The following is a 16,755-nucleotide window of genomic DNA, read 5'->3' as shown; positions in this document are numbered from 1 at the left end:
CTGATCTGGATCATTAACTATCTGGCCCCGAGTATTCCTAATATGCCTAATTTTTGTTCCACCCCTTTGATTGGCGACCAATGCAGCTAACAGTTTGGCCTCATGCACACGACCGTTTTTTTTTACGGTCCGCAAAAACGGGGTCCGTAGGTCCGTGATCGGTGACCATTTTTTCGTCCGTGGGTCTTCCTTGATTTTTGGAGGATCCACGGACATGAAAAAACTGTCGTTTTGGTGTCCGCCAGGCCGTGCGGAGCCAAACGGATCCGTCCTGAATTACAATGCAAGTCAATGGGGACGGATCCGTTTGACGTTGACACAATATGGTGCAATTTCAAACGGATCCGTCCCCCATTGACTTTCAATGTAAAGTCAGGAGTTAATATACCATAGGATCAGAGTTTTCTCCAATCCGATAGTATATTTTAACTTGAAGCGTCCCCATCACCATGGGAACGCCTCTATGTTAGAATATACTGTCGGATATGAGTTACATCGTGAACCTCATATCAGACAGTATATTCTAACACAGAGGCGTTCCCATAGTGATGGGGACGCTTCTAGTTAGAATATACTACAAACTGTGTACATGACTGCCCCCTGCTGCCTGGCAGCACCCGATCTTTTACAGGGGGCAGTGATCAGCACAATTAACCCTTCCCCCCCCTCCCCCCCTCTATTGTAATATCATTGGTGGCCAGTGGAGGGGGGGGGAGGGGAGGCCGCACACTGGCCACCAATGATATTAATACAATAGAGGGGGGGCCGGGGGGGGAGGCCGCACACTGGCCACCAATGATATTACAATAGGGGGGTCGGGGGGGGGCTGCACACTGGCCACCAATGATATTGCAGCACCTGAGGGGTTAATTGTGCAGATCACAGCCCCCTGTAAGAGATCGGCAGCAGGGGGCAGTCATGTACACAGTTCTCAGTATATTCTAACTAGAAGCATCCCCATCACTATGGGAACGCCTCTGTGTTAGAATATACTGTCGGATTTGAGTTTTCACGAAGTGAAAACTCATCTCTGAAAAAGCTTTTATGCAGACGGATCTTCGGATCCGTCTGTAAAAAAAGTAACCTACGGCCACGGATCACGGACGCGGATACCAATCTTGTGTGCATCCGTGTTCTTTCATGGACCCATTGACTTGAATGGGTCCGTGAACCGTTGTCCGTCAAAAAAATAGGACAGGTCATATTTTTTTAACGGACAGGAAACACGGATCACGGATGCGGCTGCAAAACGGTGCATTTTCCGATTTTTCCACGGACCCATTGAAAGTCAATGGGTCCGCGAAAAAAAACGGAAAACGGCACAACGGCCACGGATGCACACAACGGTCGTGTGCATGAGGCCTTTCCCTGTTTTCCCCTCCTCACTAAAGCGTCTCTGTCCTTGAAAAAAAAGTTTATGAGTTTAAAACAAGGATTAACTGCCAAACAAAACTCAAAATGGGTCGCCCCGATTCTGTAGTTTCCAGAAACACCCCATATGTGGTCATAAACTACTGTTTGGCCGAACGGGAGCACATAGAAGGAGGGGAACACCATATGGGTTTTGGAAGGCAGATTTTGCAGGACTGGTTTTGTTTATACCATGTCCCATTTGAAGCCCCCTGTTGCACCCCTAGAATAGAAATTTCAAAAAAGTGACTCCATCTAAGAAAGTACACCCCTCAAGGTATTCAAAACTGGGTTTACAAACTTTGTTAACCCTTTAGGTGTTCCACAAGAGTTGATGGCAGATGGAGAAACAATTTTGAAATTTCTATTTTTTGGAAAATTTTCCAATATAATCAATTTTTTCCAGGAGTAAAACAAGGGTTAACTGCCAAACAAAACTCAAAATGGGTTGCCCCGATTCTGTAGTTTGCAGAAACACCCCATATGTGGTCGTAAACTACTGTTTGGCCAAACAGCAGGACATAGAAGAAGGGGAACGTCATATGGTTTTTGGAAGGCAGATTTTGCTGGACTGGTTTATTTACACTATGTACCCTTTCAAGCCCCCTGATGCACCCCTAGAGTAGAAACTCCACAAAAGTGACCCCATCTAGGAAACTACGGGATAAGGTGGTTGTTGTTTTGGGACTATTTTAGGGGTAAATATGATTTTTGGTTGCTCTATATTACTCTTTTTTGAGGCAATGTAACAAAAAAAAAATTCTAAAATTGTTTCTACATTCGCTATTTAGTTTTGTGGAACACCTAAAGGGTTAACATAGTTTGTAAAGTAACTTTTGAATACCTTGAGGGGTGTAGTTTCTTAGATGGGGTCACTTTTTTGGAGTTTCTAGTCTAGGCTACAAATTTAGTACTCCATGGAAGTGTGATACTCCCTGAAGCAATCGATAACGCAGAGGCCCGGATGATCGGGGCAAGTGTCACATTGAGTGGTGGTGTCCTTCCGTATCCCCCTCTTGTGACACACTCTGCATCTTTTTTGGGTTCGTCCCTTCTTTCCAGTATGGGGGACCACGCCTGGAAAGTGTTGGCCAGGGACGATAAGGGCGCCTCCAGTTCCCGAGGTACTCCGGCCTGCTCTTTCCCGGTCCGAAAAGATCAGGTCCTTGAGGACTGCCTCATAGAATTGGAGGAATGTCCCTGTGCTGCCAGCGCTTCGGGATAGTACAAAAGAGTTGTACATGGCAACCTGCACCAAGTAGACCGCAACTTTTTTGTACCATGCCCGGGTTTTGCGCATGGCATTATATGGCGTGAGGACTTGATCAGAGAGATCAACTCCTCCCATATACCGATTGTAGTCGACGATACAATCGGGCTTGAGGACCGTTGCCGCGGTACCTCGCACAGGGACTGGGGTGGTGCTGTTACCGTGGATTGTGGACAGCATAAGGACATCCCTCTTGTCCTTATACCTGACCAGCAACAGGTTTCCACTGGCAAGGGCACGGGTCTCACCCCTGGGGATAGGTACCTGGAGGGGGTGGGCAGGGAGGCCGCGTTGATTTTTCCGCACGGTCCCACAAGCGAACGTGGATCTGGCGGCAAGGGACCTGAACAAGGGAATGCTGGTATAAAAGTTGTCCACGTACAAGTGGTAACCCTTATCCAGCAGTGGGTACATAAGGTCCCACACGAGTTTCCCGCTAACACCCAGAGTGGGGGGCAAGTGGCAGGGGGGGTCTGGGGTCTGAAAGATGTACCAAAGAAAGTTTAGAATAAAAGTTTTTTTCTTCTTCTAACTTTTCCCTTCTTTCCCTGCCTAACGGTGCCTCTCCCTCACTGACCCTAACCTACCTGGGTGGCGATGGGTGCAGGAGGGTGATGGATGGCGATTAGGGGGGACTCAGGAGCTGGTGCTGGACGATGCTGCCGGGTGCTCGTGCAGAACAGGAAGAGGAGGGGAGAGAGGAGCGCAGGAAGTTTGAATCTCGCGCCTCTCTCCCCTGCACCAATCAGCACCCTGGACAGCGGCATTCAGCACCAGAGCCAGCGCCGCCTCTCCAAATCCTCGGACTGCGATAGGTGGTGTATAATTACGCCACCGATCGCAGTCTTTTTCCGGTTCATCGGGTCACCGGAGACCCGAATGGACCGGAAACGCAGAAAACCGCAGGTCTGAATTGACCTGCGGTTTTCTGCGATCGCCGATACGGGGTGGTCAAATGACCCCCCCCCTGCATTGTTACAGGATGCCGGCTAAATGATTTCAGCCGGCATCCCGTTCCGATTAACCCCCGCGGCGCCGGAATCGCGATTTAAAGCCATGACGTACCGGTACGTCATGGGTCCTTAAGGACTCGGGAAACATGCCGTACCGGTACGTCATGCGTCCTTAAGGGGTTAAAAAACACCCATTTTGGGCAAAAATCTTTAATTGCGGCCTATTCTGCATCTGTACGTGTGAGATACACCCTTTAGATACTGTGGTTCTATTCTGCTATTAGAAAAACACCCATTTAGGGCAAAAAACTTAATTTTGCAACCTTTGCTGGATATGACATTGTGAGATACACCGCTTACATAATGTTGTTCTATTCTGCTATAAAAAAAACACCCATTTTAGGCAAAAATCTTTAATTGCGGCCTAGTGTGCATCTGTATGTGTGAGATACACCCTTTAGATACTGTGGTTCTATTCTGCTATTAAAAAAACACCCATTTTGGGCAAGATCCTAAATTTGAGAAATATGAGGAGAGCGTCAAATAAGGGACGTGGCCCCGGTCGTGGTGCTGCTGGTGGAGCTCCTGTTGCAGGGAGAGGACGTGGTCGATCTGTGCCAGCTACACGCACAAGTGAAACACCTTCCTCAGGTGCGAGTAGGCGACAGAACCTGCAGCGGTATTTGGTCGGGCCTAATGCGGCTCTACGAATGGTGAGGCCAGAACAAGTACAGGCGATAGTAGATTGGGTTGCTGACAGTGCCTCCAGTTCCTTCACATTGTCTCCCACCCAGTCTCCTGCTCAAAGATCAGAGTTAGCACCTGCAGCCGATGTCCATCAGTCTTTCACCTCACCCCCTTGCAAATCAGCCAAGCAGTCTGAGCCCCAAGTAATGCAGCAGTCTTTTCTGCTTTTTGATGACTCTGTTAGCAGGGTTTCCCAGGGCCATCCACATAGCCCTGCCCCGATGCCCAACCACTTATCTTTCAAGATGAGTACATGGGAGGACCATCGCAGCACGTCTCGGATGATGACGAAACACAGGTACCAACTGCTGGGGCTTTCGAAAGTGTGCAGACTGACAAGGAGGGCAGGGGTGAAGACTGAATTTTTGGAAACATGTCCTGTGGTCTGACGAAAGCCAAAGAACACCATCCCAACTGTGAAACACGGGGGTGGCAACATCATGTTGTGGGGTTGTTTTGCTGTAGATGGTACTGGTGCACTTCACAAAATAGATGGCATCATGAGGAAAGATGATTATGTGGAAATACTGAAGCAACATCTCAAGACATCAGCCAGGAAGTTAAAGCTTGGGCGGAAATGGGTCTTCCAAATGGACAATGACCCGAAGCATACTGCCAAACTGGTTACAAAGTGGCTTAAGGATAACAAAGTCAATGTTTTGGAGTGGCTATCACAAAGACCTGATTTCAATCCTATTGAAAATTGATGGACAAAGCTAAAAAGTCAGGTGCGAGGAAGGCGACCAACAAACATGGCTCAGTTACAGCAGTTTTGTCAGGAGGAATGGGCTCAAATTCCCACCAACTATTGTGAGAAGCTTATGGAAGGATATCCAAAACGTATGACCCAAGTCATACAGTTTAAGGGCAATGGTACCATAGAAACATAGAAACATAGAATGTGTCGGCAGATAAGAACCATTTGGCCCATCTAGTCTGCCCAATATACTGAATACTATGGATAGCCCCCGGCCCTATCTTATATGAAGGATGGCCTTATGCCTATCCCATGCATGCTTAAACCCCTTCACTGTATTTGCAGCTACCACTTCTGCAGGAAGGCTATTCCATGCATCCACTACTCTCTCAGTAAAGTAATACTTCCTTATATTACTTTTAAACCTTTGCCCCTCTAATTTAAAACTGTGTCCTCTTGTGGTAGTTTTTCTTCTTTTAAATATGCTCTCTTCCTTTACCGAGTTGATTCCCTTTATGTATTTAAAAGTTTCTATCATATCCCCTCTGTCTCTTCTTTCTTCCAAGCTATACATATTAGGGTCCTTTAACCTTTCCTGGTAAGTTTTATCCTGCAATCCATGTACTAGTTTAGTAGCTCTTCTCTGAACTCTCTCTAGAGTATCTATATCCTTCTGGAGATATGGCCTCCAGTACTGCGCACAATACTCCAAGTGAGGTCTCACCAGTGTTCTGTACAGCGGCATAAGCACTTCACTCTTTCTACTGCTTATACCTCTCCCTATACATCCAAGCATTCTGCTGGCATTTCGTGCTGCTCTATTACATTGTCTTCCCACCTTTAAGTCTTCTGAAATAATTACTCCTAAATCCCTTTCCTCAGATACTGAGGTCAGGACTGTGTCAAATATTCTATATTCTGCCCTTGGGTTTTTACGCCCCAGGTGCATTATCTTGCACTTATCCACATTAAATTTCAGTTTCCAGAGTTCTGACCATTCTTCTAGTTTTCCTAAATCCTTTTCCATTTGGCGTTTCCCTCCAGGAACATCAACCCTGTTACATATCTTTGTGTCATCAGCAAAAAGACAAACCTTACCAGCGAGGCCTTTTGCAATATCACTTATGAAGATATTAAACAAAATCGGTCCCAGTACAGATCCCTGTGGAACCCCACTGGTAACATTACTTTGTTTTGAATGTTCTCCATTGACTACAACCCTCTGTTGTCTGTCACTCAGCCACTGCCTAATCCACTCAACAATGCTCAATGACTGCAGTTTATTGATAAGTCTTCTATGTGGGACAGTGTCAAAAGCCTTACTAAAATCTAGATATGCGATGTCTACTGCACCTCCACCGTCTATTATTTTATTCACCCAGTCAAAAAAATCTATAAGATTTGTTTGACATGATCTCCCTGAAGTAAACCCATGTTGTTTTTCATCTTGCAATCCATGGGATTTTAGATGTTCCACAATCCTATCCTTTAATAGGGTTTCCATTAATTTGCCTACTATTGATGTCAGACTCACTGGTCTATAGTTGCTCGATTCCTCCCTACTACCTTTCTTGTGAATGGGCACGACATTTGCCAATTTCCAATCTTCCGGGACGACTCCTGTTACTAATGATTGGTTAAATAAATCTGTTAACGGTTTTGCCAGCTCACCACTAAGCTCTTTTAATAATTTTGGGTGTATCTCATCAGGCCCCTGTGACTTATCTGTCTTCACCTTAGACAGCAAACTTAGAACATCTTCCTCTGTAAAGATACATGCATCAAACGATTTAATAGTCATTCTTTCTAGTGGAGGTCCTTCTCCTTTTTCTTTTGTAAAAACTGAACAGAAGTATTCATTAAGGCAGTCGGCTAGCCCTTTATTCTCTTCTACATACCTTCCGTCCTTTGTTTTTAATTTAGTTATTCCTTGTTTTAATTTCCTTTTTTCATTTATATATCTGAAGAATGTCTTATCCCCTTTTTTCATAGACTGAGCTAGTTTTTCTTCTGCCTGCGCTTTAGAAGTTCTTATAACTTGCTTGGCCTCTCTCTGCCTAATCTTGTAGATTTCCTTATCTTCATTGCTCTGGGTTTTTTTATAATTACAAAATGCTAGCTTTTTATTTTTAATGATTTGGGCCACTTCTGCTGAGTACCACATTGGTCTCCTCCTTTTTTTGCTTTTACTGACGAGTCTAATGCAATTTTCTGTTGCCTTCAATAATGCACCTTTTAAGTAGTCCCATTTCTCCTGGACTCCATGTAATCCGTTCCAGTCTGATAAGGACTCATTTATGACTAATTTCATATTTGAAAAGTCTGTTTTTCTAAAATCTAAAACTTTTGTTTTTGTGTGATGGGACTCTTTCACAGTTCTTATATTAAACCACACTGACTGGTGATCACTAGATCCCAAGGTTTCGCCTACAATGACATCATATACCGAATCCCCGTTTGTGAATACCAAATCCAAAATGGCCTCCCTCCGGGTTGGCTCCTCAACCACTTGTTGTAGAGATAACCCCAGTAGGGAATTTAGAATATCTGTACTCCTGGTAGAACTTGCTATTTTGGTTTTCCAGTTTATATCTGGAAGATTGAAATCTCCCATAATGGTAACTTCTCCTTTCATTGTCATTTTAGCTATTTCTTCAACTAGTAGATCATCTAGTTCTTTAACTTGACCAGGTGGTCTATATATCACACCTACACGAGTTACTGCATGGTTAGCAAACTGCAACGTAACCCAAACTGACTCTATGTTGGCCTCACCAACTTGTATTAGGTTAGATTTAATGCTATCTTTCACATATTAATGAAATGTATGTAAACGTTTGACTTTGCAGAAAGTAATAAAAATGCCTTAAAACATTTTCTCTCTCTCATTATTCTGCCATTTGGCAAATAATAATAATTATGGTAATCCTAATTGACCAAAAACAGGAAAGGTTTATTCTGATTTCATGTCAGATATTGAGAAAAACATTCATATGTGTCTTTTTATATAGTGTATGTACACTTCTGGTTTCAACTGTATATATATCTAAATTTCTGTAGTATGTTCTTTATGCGTGGTCAAACACATGGACCAATCTGCAGCAAATTTGGTATATACGAAGGTAAATCAGGTGCTTTGGCGTTTCAGTAAATCATGGCAATGGCAAATAACGTATATTTAGGTTTTTGAGGCTTCAGCTCTCTAGGACATACTGTTCTTGAGATATCCACAAAAAAGTGATTATGGCGCCAACAGACAACCCCTATTAGCCAACAGAAGCTCACAGGTTCTTCATGAATTTCCTAAATCACATACACATGGTCACATGACCCCTATTGGCCAATAGAAACTCGCAGGTCTTTCAGTCTTCGCCTCACTGACATACACACAGTTTTACACCAAGTTTCCATAACAACTTCACTGCTATAAGGCCAATGTGGATGTCACTGTTATAGGGGTACTGTACATGTCACTGTTATGGGAGCACTGTGCATGTCCCTGTTCTGGGGGAGCTGTGGATGTCACTGTAATGGGGTCAGTGTGGATGTCACTGTTATGGGGAGCTGTGGATGTCACTGTTATGGGGGAGCTGTGGATGTCACTGTTATGAGAACGCTGTGGATGTCACTGTTATGAGAGCGCTGTGGATGTCACTGTTATGAGAGTGCTGTGGATGTCACTGTTATAGGGGAGCTGTGGATGTCACTGCTATGAGAGAGCTGTGGATGTCACTGTTATGAGAGCGCTGTGGATGTCACTGTTATGAGAGCGCTGTGGATGTCACTGTTATGAGAGTGCTGTGGATGTCACTGTTATGGGGGCCCTGTGGATGTCACTGTTATGGGGGGGTTGTGGATGTCACTGTTATGGGGGAGATGTGGATGTCACTGTTATGGGGGGGTTGTGGATGTCACTGTTATGGGGGCTTTGTGGATGTCACTGTTATGGGGGAGATGTGGATGTCACTGTTATGGGGGGGTTGTGGATGTCACTGTTATGGGGGAGATGTGGATGTCACTGTTATGGGGGGGTTGTGGATGTCACTGTTATGGGGGCTTTGTGGATGTCACTGTTATGGGGGCACTTTGGATGTCACTGTTATGGGGGCACTGTGAATAGGGTGGCCAGCCAGTCTGGTTTTCAGGCTCCCTGTCCTCCGTCCGGCACAGGTCCTGGACGGACGCGGGGATGTCCACTCTTTCAGTAGCTCACGCTCAGACAGCAGCATTGTGCTGTCTAAGTGTGAGCTGCAGCAACGGACTGAGGTTTCTCTCACCTCCAGTCAGTCACTAGAGCCGCAGACATGGCTCCCTGTGACTGACTGAGGAGGAGAGAAGTACCCGGGGCTGCCCCCAGCTCACCTTCCATTCAGAAAGTCCTTCCCTCTCCTCCCCCAGTTTTCTCCTGGCTGGCGATAGGGGCATGGTTTCACGGAGCCGGAGGCGTGGTTTATCCATTTGGGGGCGTGGCCGGTGAGGTCCGGCTTTCTGGGGTGAAGCCAGTGGCCTCCCTAACTGTGAATGTCACTGTTATGGGGGTTCTGTGCATGTCACTGTAATGGGGGCACTATGGATGTCACTGTTATGGGGGCACTATGGATGTCACTGTTACGGGGGCACTGTGAATGTCACTGTTACGGGAGCACTGTCCATAATATGCTATGTACACAAGTCCTTGTAGTAAAAGGTACATTATCACACATACACACAGGGGGACACTTATCAGTTGCGGTTGTTTTTGTGCCGGTAATGTCTGTCTTTGCTTTGTGTCTCTGCCCAATTTATGAAATGTTGCACCTTAATATTATATGTATTTGGCATGAGTGCAACTTGGTTTACACCAGGGGGTTGCCTGGCGTAGGCTGCAACTTTTTGTGACTTATGCAAAAGCTGCACATAGTAAATGTTCCATAGTCCAGGTCTAATCTCGCCTTCAACTCTTAGGCCCCTTTCACACGGGCGAGTTTTCCGTGCGGGTGCGATGCGTGAGTTGAACGCATTGCACCCGCACTCTATCCGGACCCATTCATTTCTATGGGGCTTTTCACATGAGCGGTGATTTTCACGCATCGCTTGTGCGTAGCGTGAAAATCGCAGCAAGCTATATTTTGTGCGTTTTTCACGCAACGCAGGCCCCATAGAAGTGAATGGGGCTGAGTGAAAATCGCAAGCATCCGCAAGCAAGTGCGGATGCGGTGCGATTTTCACGCACGGTTGCTAGGAGATGATCGGGATGGAGACCCGATCATTATTATTTCCCCTTATAACATGGTTATAAGCGAAAATAATAGCATTCTGAATACAGAATGCATAGTACAATAGGGCTGGAGGGGATACATAAAAAAAAAATAATAATTTAACTCACCTTAATCCACTTGTTCGCGCAGCCGGCATCTCTTCTGTCTTCATCTGTGAGGAATAGGACCTTTGATGACGTCACTACGCTCATCACATGGTCCATCACATGATCCATCCCCATGGTAAAAGATCATGTGATGGATCATGTGATGAACGCAGTGACGTCATCAAAGGTCCTATTCCTCACAGATGAAGACAGAAGAGATGCCGGCTGCGTGAACAAGTGGATTAAGGTGAGTTAAATTATTTTAATTTTTTTTTTTAACCCCTCCAGCCCTATTGTACTATGCATTCTGTATTCAGAATGCTATTATTTTCCCTTAGAACCATGTTATAAGGTGAAATAATACAATCTACAAAACCTTGAACCCAAACCTGAACTTCTGTGAAGAAGTTCGGGTCTGGGTACCACATTCAGTTTTTTATCACGCGCGTGCAAAACGCATTGCACCCCCGCGATAAAAACTGAACAACGGAACGCAATCGCAGTCAAAACTGACTGCGATTGCGTACCTACTCGCGCCGGTTTGCCGCAACGCATCCGGACATTATCTGGACACGCTCGTGTGAAAGAGGCCTTAAACATAGACCACTGTGAAAAGTGGCGAGGATCACGAAAGCTCACAAAAATTGACCAAATGTTGCAGAAAACTCTGCATTCGCCATGATATTTTGAAGCCACAAAACTAGCGTATCTGATTTGACAACTGTCCCCCACAGGATTCCAAAAATACCCTATAAGGCCACATGTTACACGTGGATTTTCATGCAGAAAGTTTGCGGCGTAGCGCAATACCAGCTAGATAAATGTCATTTTCAAAATCTCATGTAGACAGTGAGAATTGACCAGAAGTGCAGACTTTGAGATCTGCAACAAGTCAAATATGCAGATTTCACCCATTGGAATGCGAAGGTGAGATCTAGGACAAATCCACGTCAAAATCCGCAGGTAGCCCAGGCGGATTTAGCTGCGCGAAATCCATGCGTATAGTACAGTGCCGTGTGCATGTACCCCGACTTAGGGTCCATTCACACGTCCGTTTTGGTGTTCCGCATCCGTTCCGATTAAAAACGGAACGTTATGCGGATCCATTCATTTTCAATGGAATCCGCAAATAATCGGAGAGCACTCATGGTGCTCTCCGATTCCCTGATTCCGTTCCGTTCCGTGGGTTACGTTATTCGGTTCCTGGAAAAAAAAATATACCCTGTCTGACTATTTGTCCGATTTTGCGTTCCGTCATCCCATTCTAGTCAATGGATCCGTCAAAAAATCGGATGACATGCTAAAAGCATCCTCATGTCATCCAGATTTTCGGATCCGCAAAAAACAGGAACGTTTATCTGGAAAGGTAAAAATACTGACGTGTGAATGCACCCTTATCCACATGAGGTACAGCTCTACTGGCAATAACTACATGATATTTCCTAAATCCCATATTAGCGCCCCCTTCCTGTGCTTGCAGGTCACGGCGTGCCTCTCGTGCTGTCAGCATGTCGCTGCAGAACACACTTCTGCATTATTTCCTGATTCTCTTGATTTAGTAATAGACTGAAGTGTGGAGAGACGTGAGAGGTGCAGGGGGTCACTTCTGCACCACATAAACACTTACCTCCTTCTTCTTAGCATAAAGACCAGTAAAAAGGAAGCCAATAACGAAACCCCAATGATAAACTGGAGCTCGCAAGTCATGGTGCTGGTAAACTTCACCTCCGAGGCTCCACAGACTGTACTTCTCTTACAGATCCACACTTCACTCTGATACTACACAAAAACTTTCTCCTGTCCTGTGCACAGGGGCGTGGAAATGGTACTGGCTGTGCGAGAGTAACCCCTCCCAGGCCATGATCCCTCTCCAAGAAAAGACTGTCAACATCTGACATTCCTTTCCAGGATTACCAGATATCTGCTTGTGAAAGTGCAGCCCACGGCATGCTGGGAATTGCAGTGTGCCCCCCCTGCTTCCACATCACACCGAGGGCTTCAGCTACTTTCACACAGACGCATCCGTTCAGATAATACAACCGTCTGCATCCGTTCAGAACGGATCCGTTTATATTATCTTTAACATAGCCAAGACTGATCCATCTTGTACACCATTGAAAGTCAATGGAGGACGGATCCGTTTTCTATTGTGCCAGATTGTGTCATAGAAAACGGATCCGTCCCTATTGACTTACATTCTGTACCAGGACGGATCCGTTTGGCTAAGTTTCGTCAGACGGACATCAAAACGCTGCAAGCAGCCTCCAAAGCGGAGTGGAGACGGAACTGATGCATTCTGAGCGGATCCTTTTCCATTCAGAATGCATTAGGGCAATCCGTTTTGGACCGCTTGTGAGAGCCCTGAACGGATCTCACAAACGGAAAGCCAAAACGCCAGTGTGAAAGTAGCCTTTAATGGGTGCTGTGTGCGGGGTAATTAGGAGCAACATTTTTTTTATTTTCTTTACAACTGCATGAAAACATAGATAGCATCAGCTGTTCTGTCTGAAGTTCATGCCATTTGGGGACCATCAGAAATTGACAACATTCAGCTGTCAATTTATTCATACATTTTATAGGAGGAATAATAGAGGAACAACACAGCACAGAATTATAAGAAAATGAAACGCCAGAATTGTTATGAACAGTTCAATTATTTAGTAAAAAAGACATATCAAGAGACGTGACAGGTCCTCTTTGAGGGCTCATGCCCACGAACGTAAGAGCTCTATGCCAGTATTGCGGACCGCAAACGGCGCGTCCGCAATATACAGGCACTGGCCATATGCACTCCGTGCTGCGGATGTGGACCCATTGACTTGAATGGGTCTACGATCAACAAGATACAGCCAAAGATAGGACATGTCCTATCTTTTGCGGAGCTGGAATCAGAAGCCCTCGGAAACACTAAGAAGCGCTTCTGTGGGCTTTCGCGTCTGGGCCTCCGCACCGCAAAAGATACAACATGTCCTATATTTTGCCATATCTTGTGGATCGTGGACCAATTCAAGTCAGTGGGTCCGCATCTGCAGCACGGAGCGCATACGGCCAGTGCCCATATACTGCGTTTGCGGTCCGCAATACTGGAACAGAGCCCTTACATTCGTGGGCATGTGCCCCAAGAATCCGTTTTCTATTGTGCCAGATTGTGTCAGACAAAACAGATCCGTCCCCATTTACTTACATTGTGTGCCAGGACGGATCCGTCTCACTGCGCATCCCAAGACTGACAGAAATACGCTGCAGGCAGCGTTTTGGTGTCCGGCCTCCAGAGCGGAGTGGAGGCTGAACGGAGGCAAATTGATGCGTTCTGAACGGATCCTTTTCCATTCAGAATGCATTAGGGCAAAACTGATCCGTTTTGGACCGCTTGTAAGAGCCATGAACGGATCTCACAAACGGAAAGCCAAAACGCCAGTGTGAAAGTAGCCTAAGTGAAAGATATCACCACATTCAGCGGAGCAACCCTAGACTGCCGAGTATTCTACCACTTTACCCCACCTTTAAACGCTTGCAGCTAATGAATAAACACACCAAGACACCTTCTTTGTTGGGTGAGAGTCGGTCACAGCTTTATTAATGATTTACTCCAACCACCAACTTTGCAATATCAAAAATATGGAACAAACTCGGAGTATCAAAAAGCAGTATGCCCGACGGAATCCGCTCGTGGGCAAGTCCGCCTTCTTCTCCATCTTGATTTAACTCACACCGACCTCTGCTGTGACTTACTGAATAAAGATTGATCTGAAAATAAACTGAAACACCGTTCAAACCGAGGGCGGGTGGGTGGTTAGCTGCGTAGGGGGCCGGAGAAAAAAAGAGGCCGAGCCCACGCCTCCTGCGTCCTTTTAATGCCTACGGCCCTAACCACTACACCCCGGCCAATCAGAACCGAGGGGAGGGAGGAGGCACACTGATAGCCGTCTGCAGCGCCATTAACCCTGAAGCTAGATAAAGAACACCCACGCGGGCTAACCATTAACACCTAGCTGCCAGCCCACTTTTATTAACCCTTCTCCTGCCCGACTCTCTCTGCAGTCAAGGACTCCTTCATTTATTCCTCGGCGTCAACTAGAAAGCATTGTGCCTGGTTTAATAGTGAATTTTCTGTTGACAGATTCCTTTAATGAAAATACCCAGAGCTACAACAGCTTTAAACAAAAATGTATGGTATTTCTGCTCAGGTTACAGGAAAGAAGAATTGCAGAAGTAAATTTGCACGTTCCCATACACCCTTGCAGCAGAACACACACATGGGGATGTAGCAAGACCACTCAAAGGACGGATAATGTTGACAGACATGTCGTAGTTTTATTCCGGCCGCCTCTGGCATGTTTGCCGAGCTGCCACCGGAACTACGGCCCGCCCACATTATAGTCAATAGGGCCGGAGCAGACCTCCAGCGGCACCGTGCACTAGCGGCAGCACGGATTCGGCAGGCTGTTCACCCGCCAGAGCAGCCTGCCGGAGAAGGCTGCCGCTAGTGTGAAACTAGCCTAACACAGAACTCCAAACTTATTGTCCAAAACTAGCTTCCACTGAAGACACAAAATCGAATCTATAATAGTTAAAGGAACCTGTCGCGTTGAACGTAGTGTCTGAGCTGAAGGTCACAGAGCAGGAGGAGCTGAGCAGATTGATATATCCTATAGTTTTGTGGGAAAAAATTCTGTAAATTCCTGCTCATTCTGGGCTTTAGAGTCAAGGAGGCGGAGCTAGCAGTGATTGACAGCTATCTCTGTATACACAGTTATAGAGGGAAGGCTGTCAGTCACTGATAGGACCGGCTCTGTGACTCCAAAGCCCAGAATGAGCAGGAATGTAAATGAATAAATGACAAGTTTTACTGAAACATTTCCCACTAAAACTAAAACTATATATCAATCTGCTCAGCTCCTCCTGCTCTATAGCACGATGTCTGTAGCTTACATTGCATTTTCAAGGTAACAGATTCCTATTAATGAATGGAAGTGTGGAGACTTCTATAAAGCAGTTTTACGTATAAAAGATAAAGCTCTCACACCATGAGCGTAGGGTCACAGTACCAGGGGCCAATGGGCCAAACAATACAAGATAGTGCCTGCAACTTCCTGGGACCAGTGCAGCGTCCCACTGGCTTATGTGGGAACTGCAAAAGCTTTGTTGTTATCTGTAATATCATGCTGTATTGTATTATTATGTGAAATCCCTTTTTACCAGGCTGTCAGGTGCACTACATACATCTCACCACTAGATGGGGTAGCACCACAGTATATATAGTTCAGGCCTAGTTAGGGGGTTGAAATTTAGAGTGTGGATGAAAGGAGATGATGGAGTGAGGAGCTAAGGGGGAAGGAGAGGTCCCCTATCCTCTCAGCTCTCTCTTGGGCTCCACGGCCCAGAGGAGCCACCGTGTGTCTCGGTAGCAAAGCCAGGAAGACAGGCAGAGGAAAGTCTATATTCTACTATTCACTCCTCTGGAGTAGCAAGTGAATCTTGATCAAGTTTATTGTTGGATGAAGACAAAGGAAGGACAAAGCCATTATTCTGGGCTCTAGGCGCCTTTGTATCTAGGACTTATTAGCTTCCGGCAGCCTCACCGTTATTCTAAGTACAGATAAGGATTCTGTCATATTACTTGTGTAGAACATCAAGACTGGAACTACCTTAACTGAGACTGAAGCAAGGCAAAGAGCTGAATGTCAGTGAGTACATAACCTACTACCCTAGTCTGACACAGTACTACCAGCACAGCCTGTTACAGGAATTCTTCACACCCAACTTGCATGTGTATCAGAGACGGATTTATTACAGGATGTAAACTGTTATCAAGAACCTGGTTATAGTAAAGTTTACAGTTGGATATAAACCTGCCTCATTCTTCTAACTCCGTACTGCTACCACTCTCAACATTTTTCACCATTAAGGTGCTGGCATCACAACAATACTTAAGTCAGGGGCCCAGCCGCACAAGCACTCAGAAACCCAAGCACCATCAACGGCACCTCAATCACCGCCTGGCCGGTGTCCCCTGTAATAGAGTGTGCCCCAAAGAATCCAGTGCTGTTCTCCCCTTCACTGCACTGCTGGCCCAGGGAGGCACCTGCTAAACCGTGAGTAACCGATAAATGTCTTGTACGCTTCGGCCCACCGTGAACCTCCCGTGTTCTACACCTGCGGACTGGCACGTTGCACCAGCAAAGAATGCAAAGAATAAATTCTTCAAGGGCTGAGTTATAGCAGCATGGGTCAAAAATTACCAAAGTCAAATCAAATAAACTAATGCTAAAAGGCCCAGAAAATATAAGGTAAGGAAGGAGTAGGGCGGGGCAAAGTATTTTGGTGCCCTAGG

At 45.8% G+C, this 16,755-nt stretch overlaps 1 protein-coding gene across 1 annotated transcript in view; it reads right to left on the bottom strand.

Moving 5' to 3' along the window:
- LOC121001040 (cytochrome P450 7B1) overlaps nucleotides 1-12,233 on the bottom strand; it is a 303,677-nt gene extending 291,444 nt beyond the window's left edge. Inside the window, exon 1 of the mRNA XM_040431923.1 lies at nucleotides 12,049-12,233. Within this exon, the coding sequence (XP_040287857.1) occupies nucleotides 12,049-12,128 (80 nt within the window). The 5' untranslated portion in view covers nucleotides 12,129-12,233. The remainder of the gene's footprint in view (nucleotides 1-12,048) is intronic.
- Between the last annotated feature and the right edge of the window lie 4,522 nt (nucleotides 12,234-16,755).

This window comes from Bufo bufo, chromosome 5, assembly GCF_905171765.1.
Source record: "Bufo bufo chromosome 5, aBufBuf1.1, whole genome shotgun sequence".
Lineage (NCBI taxonomy): Eukaryota > Metazoa > Chordata > Amphibia > Anura > Bufonidae > Bufo > Bufo bufo.
This window is presented reverse-complemented; position numbering and strand designations above follow the sequence as displayed.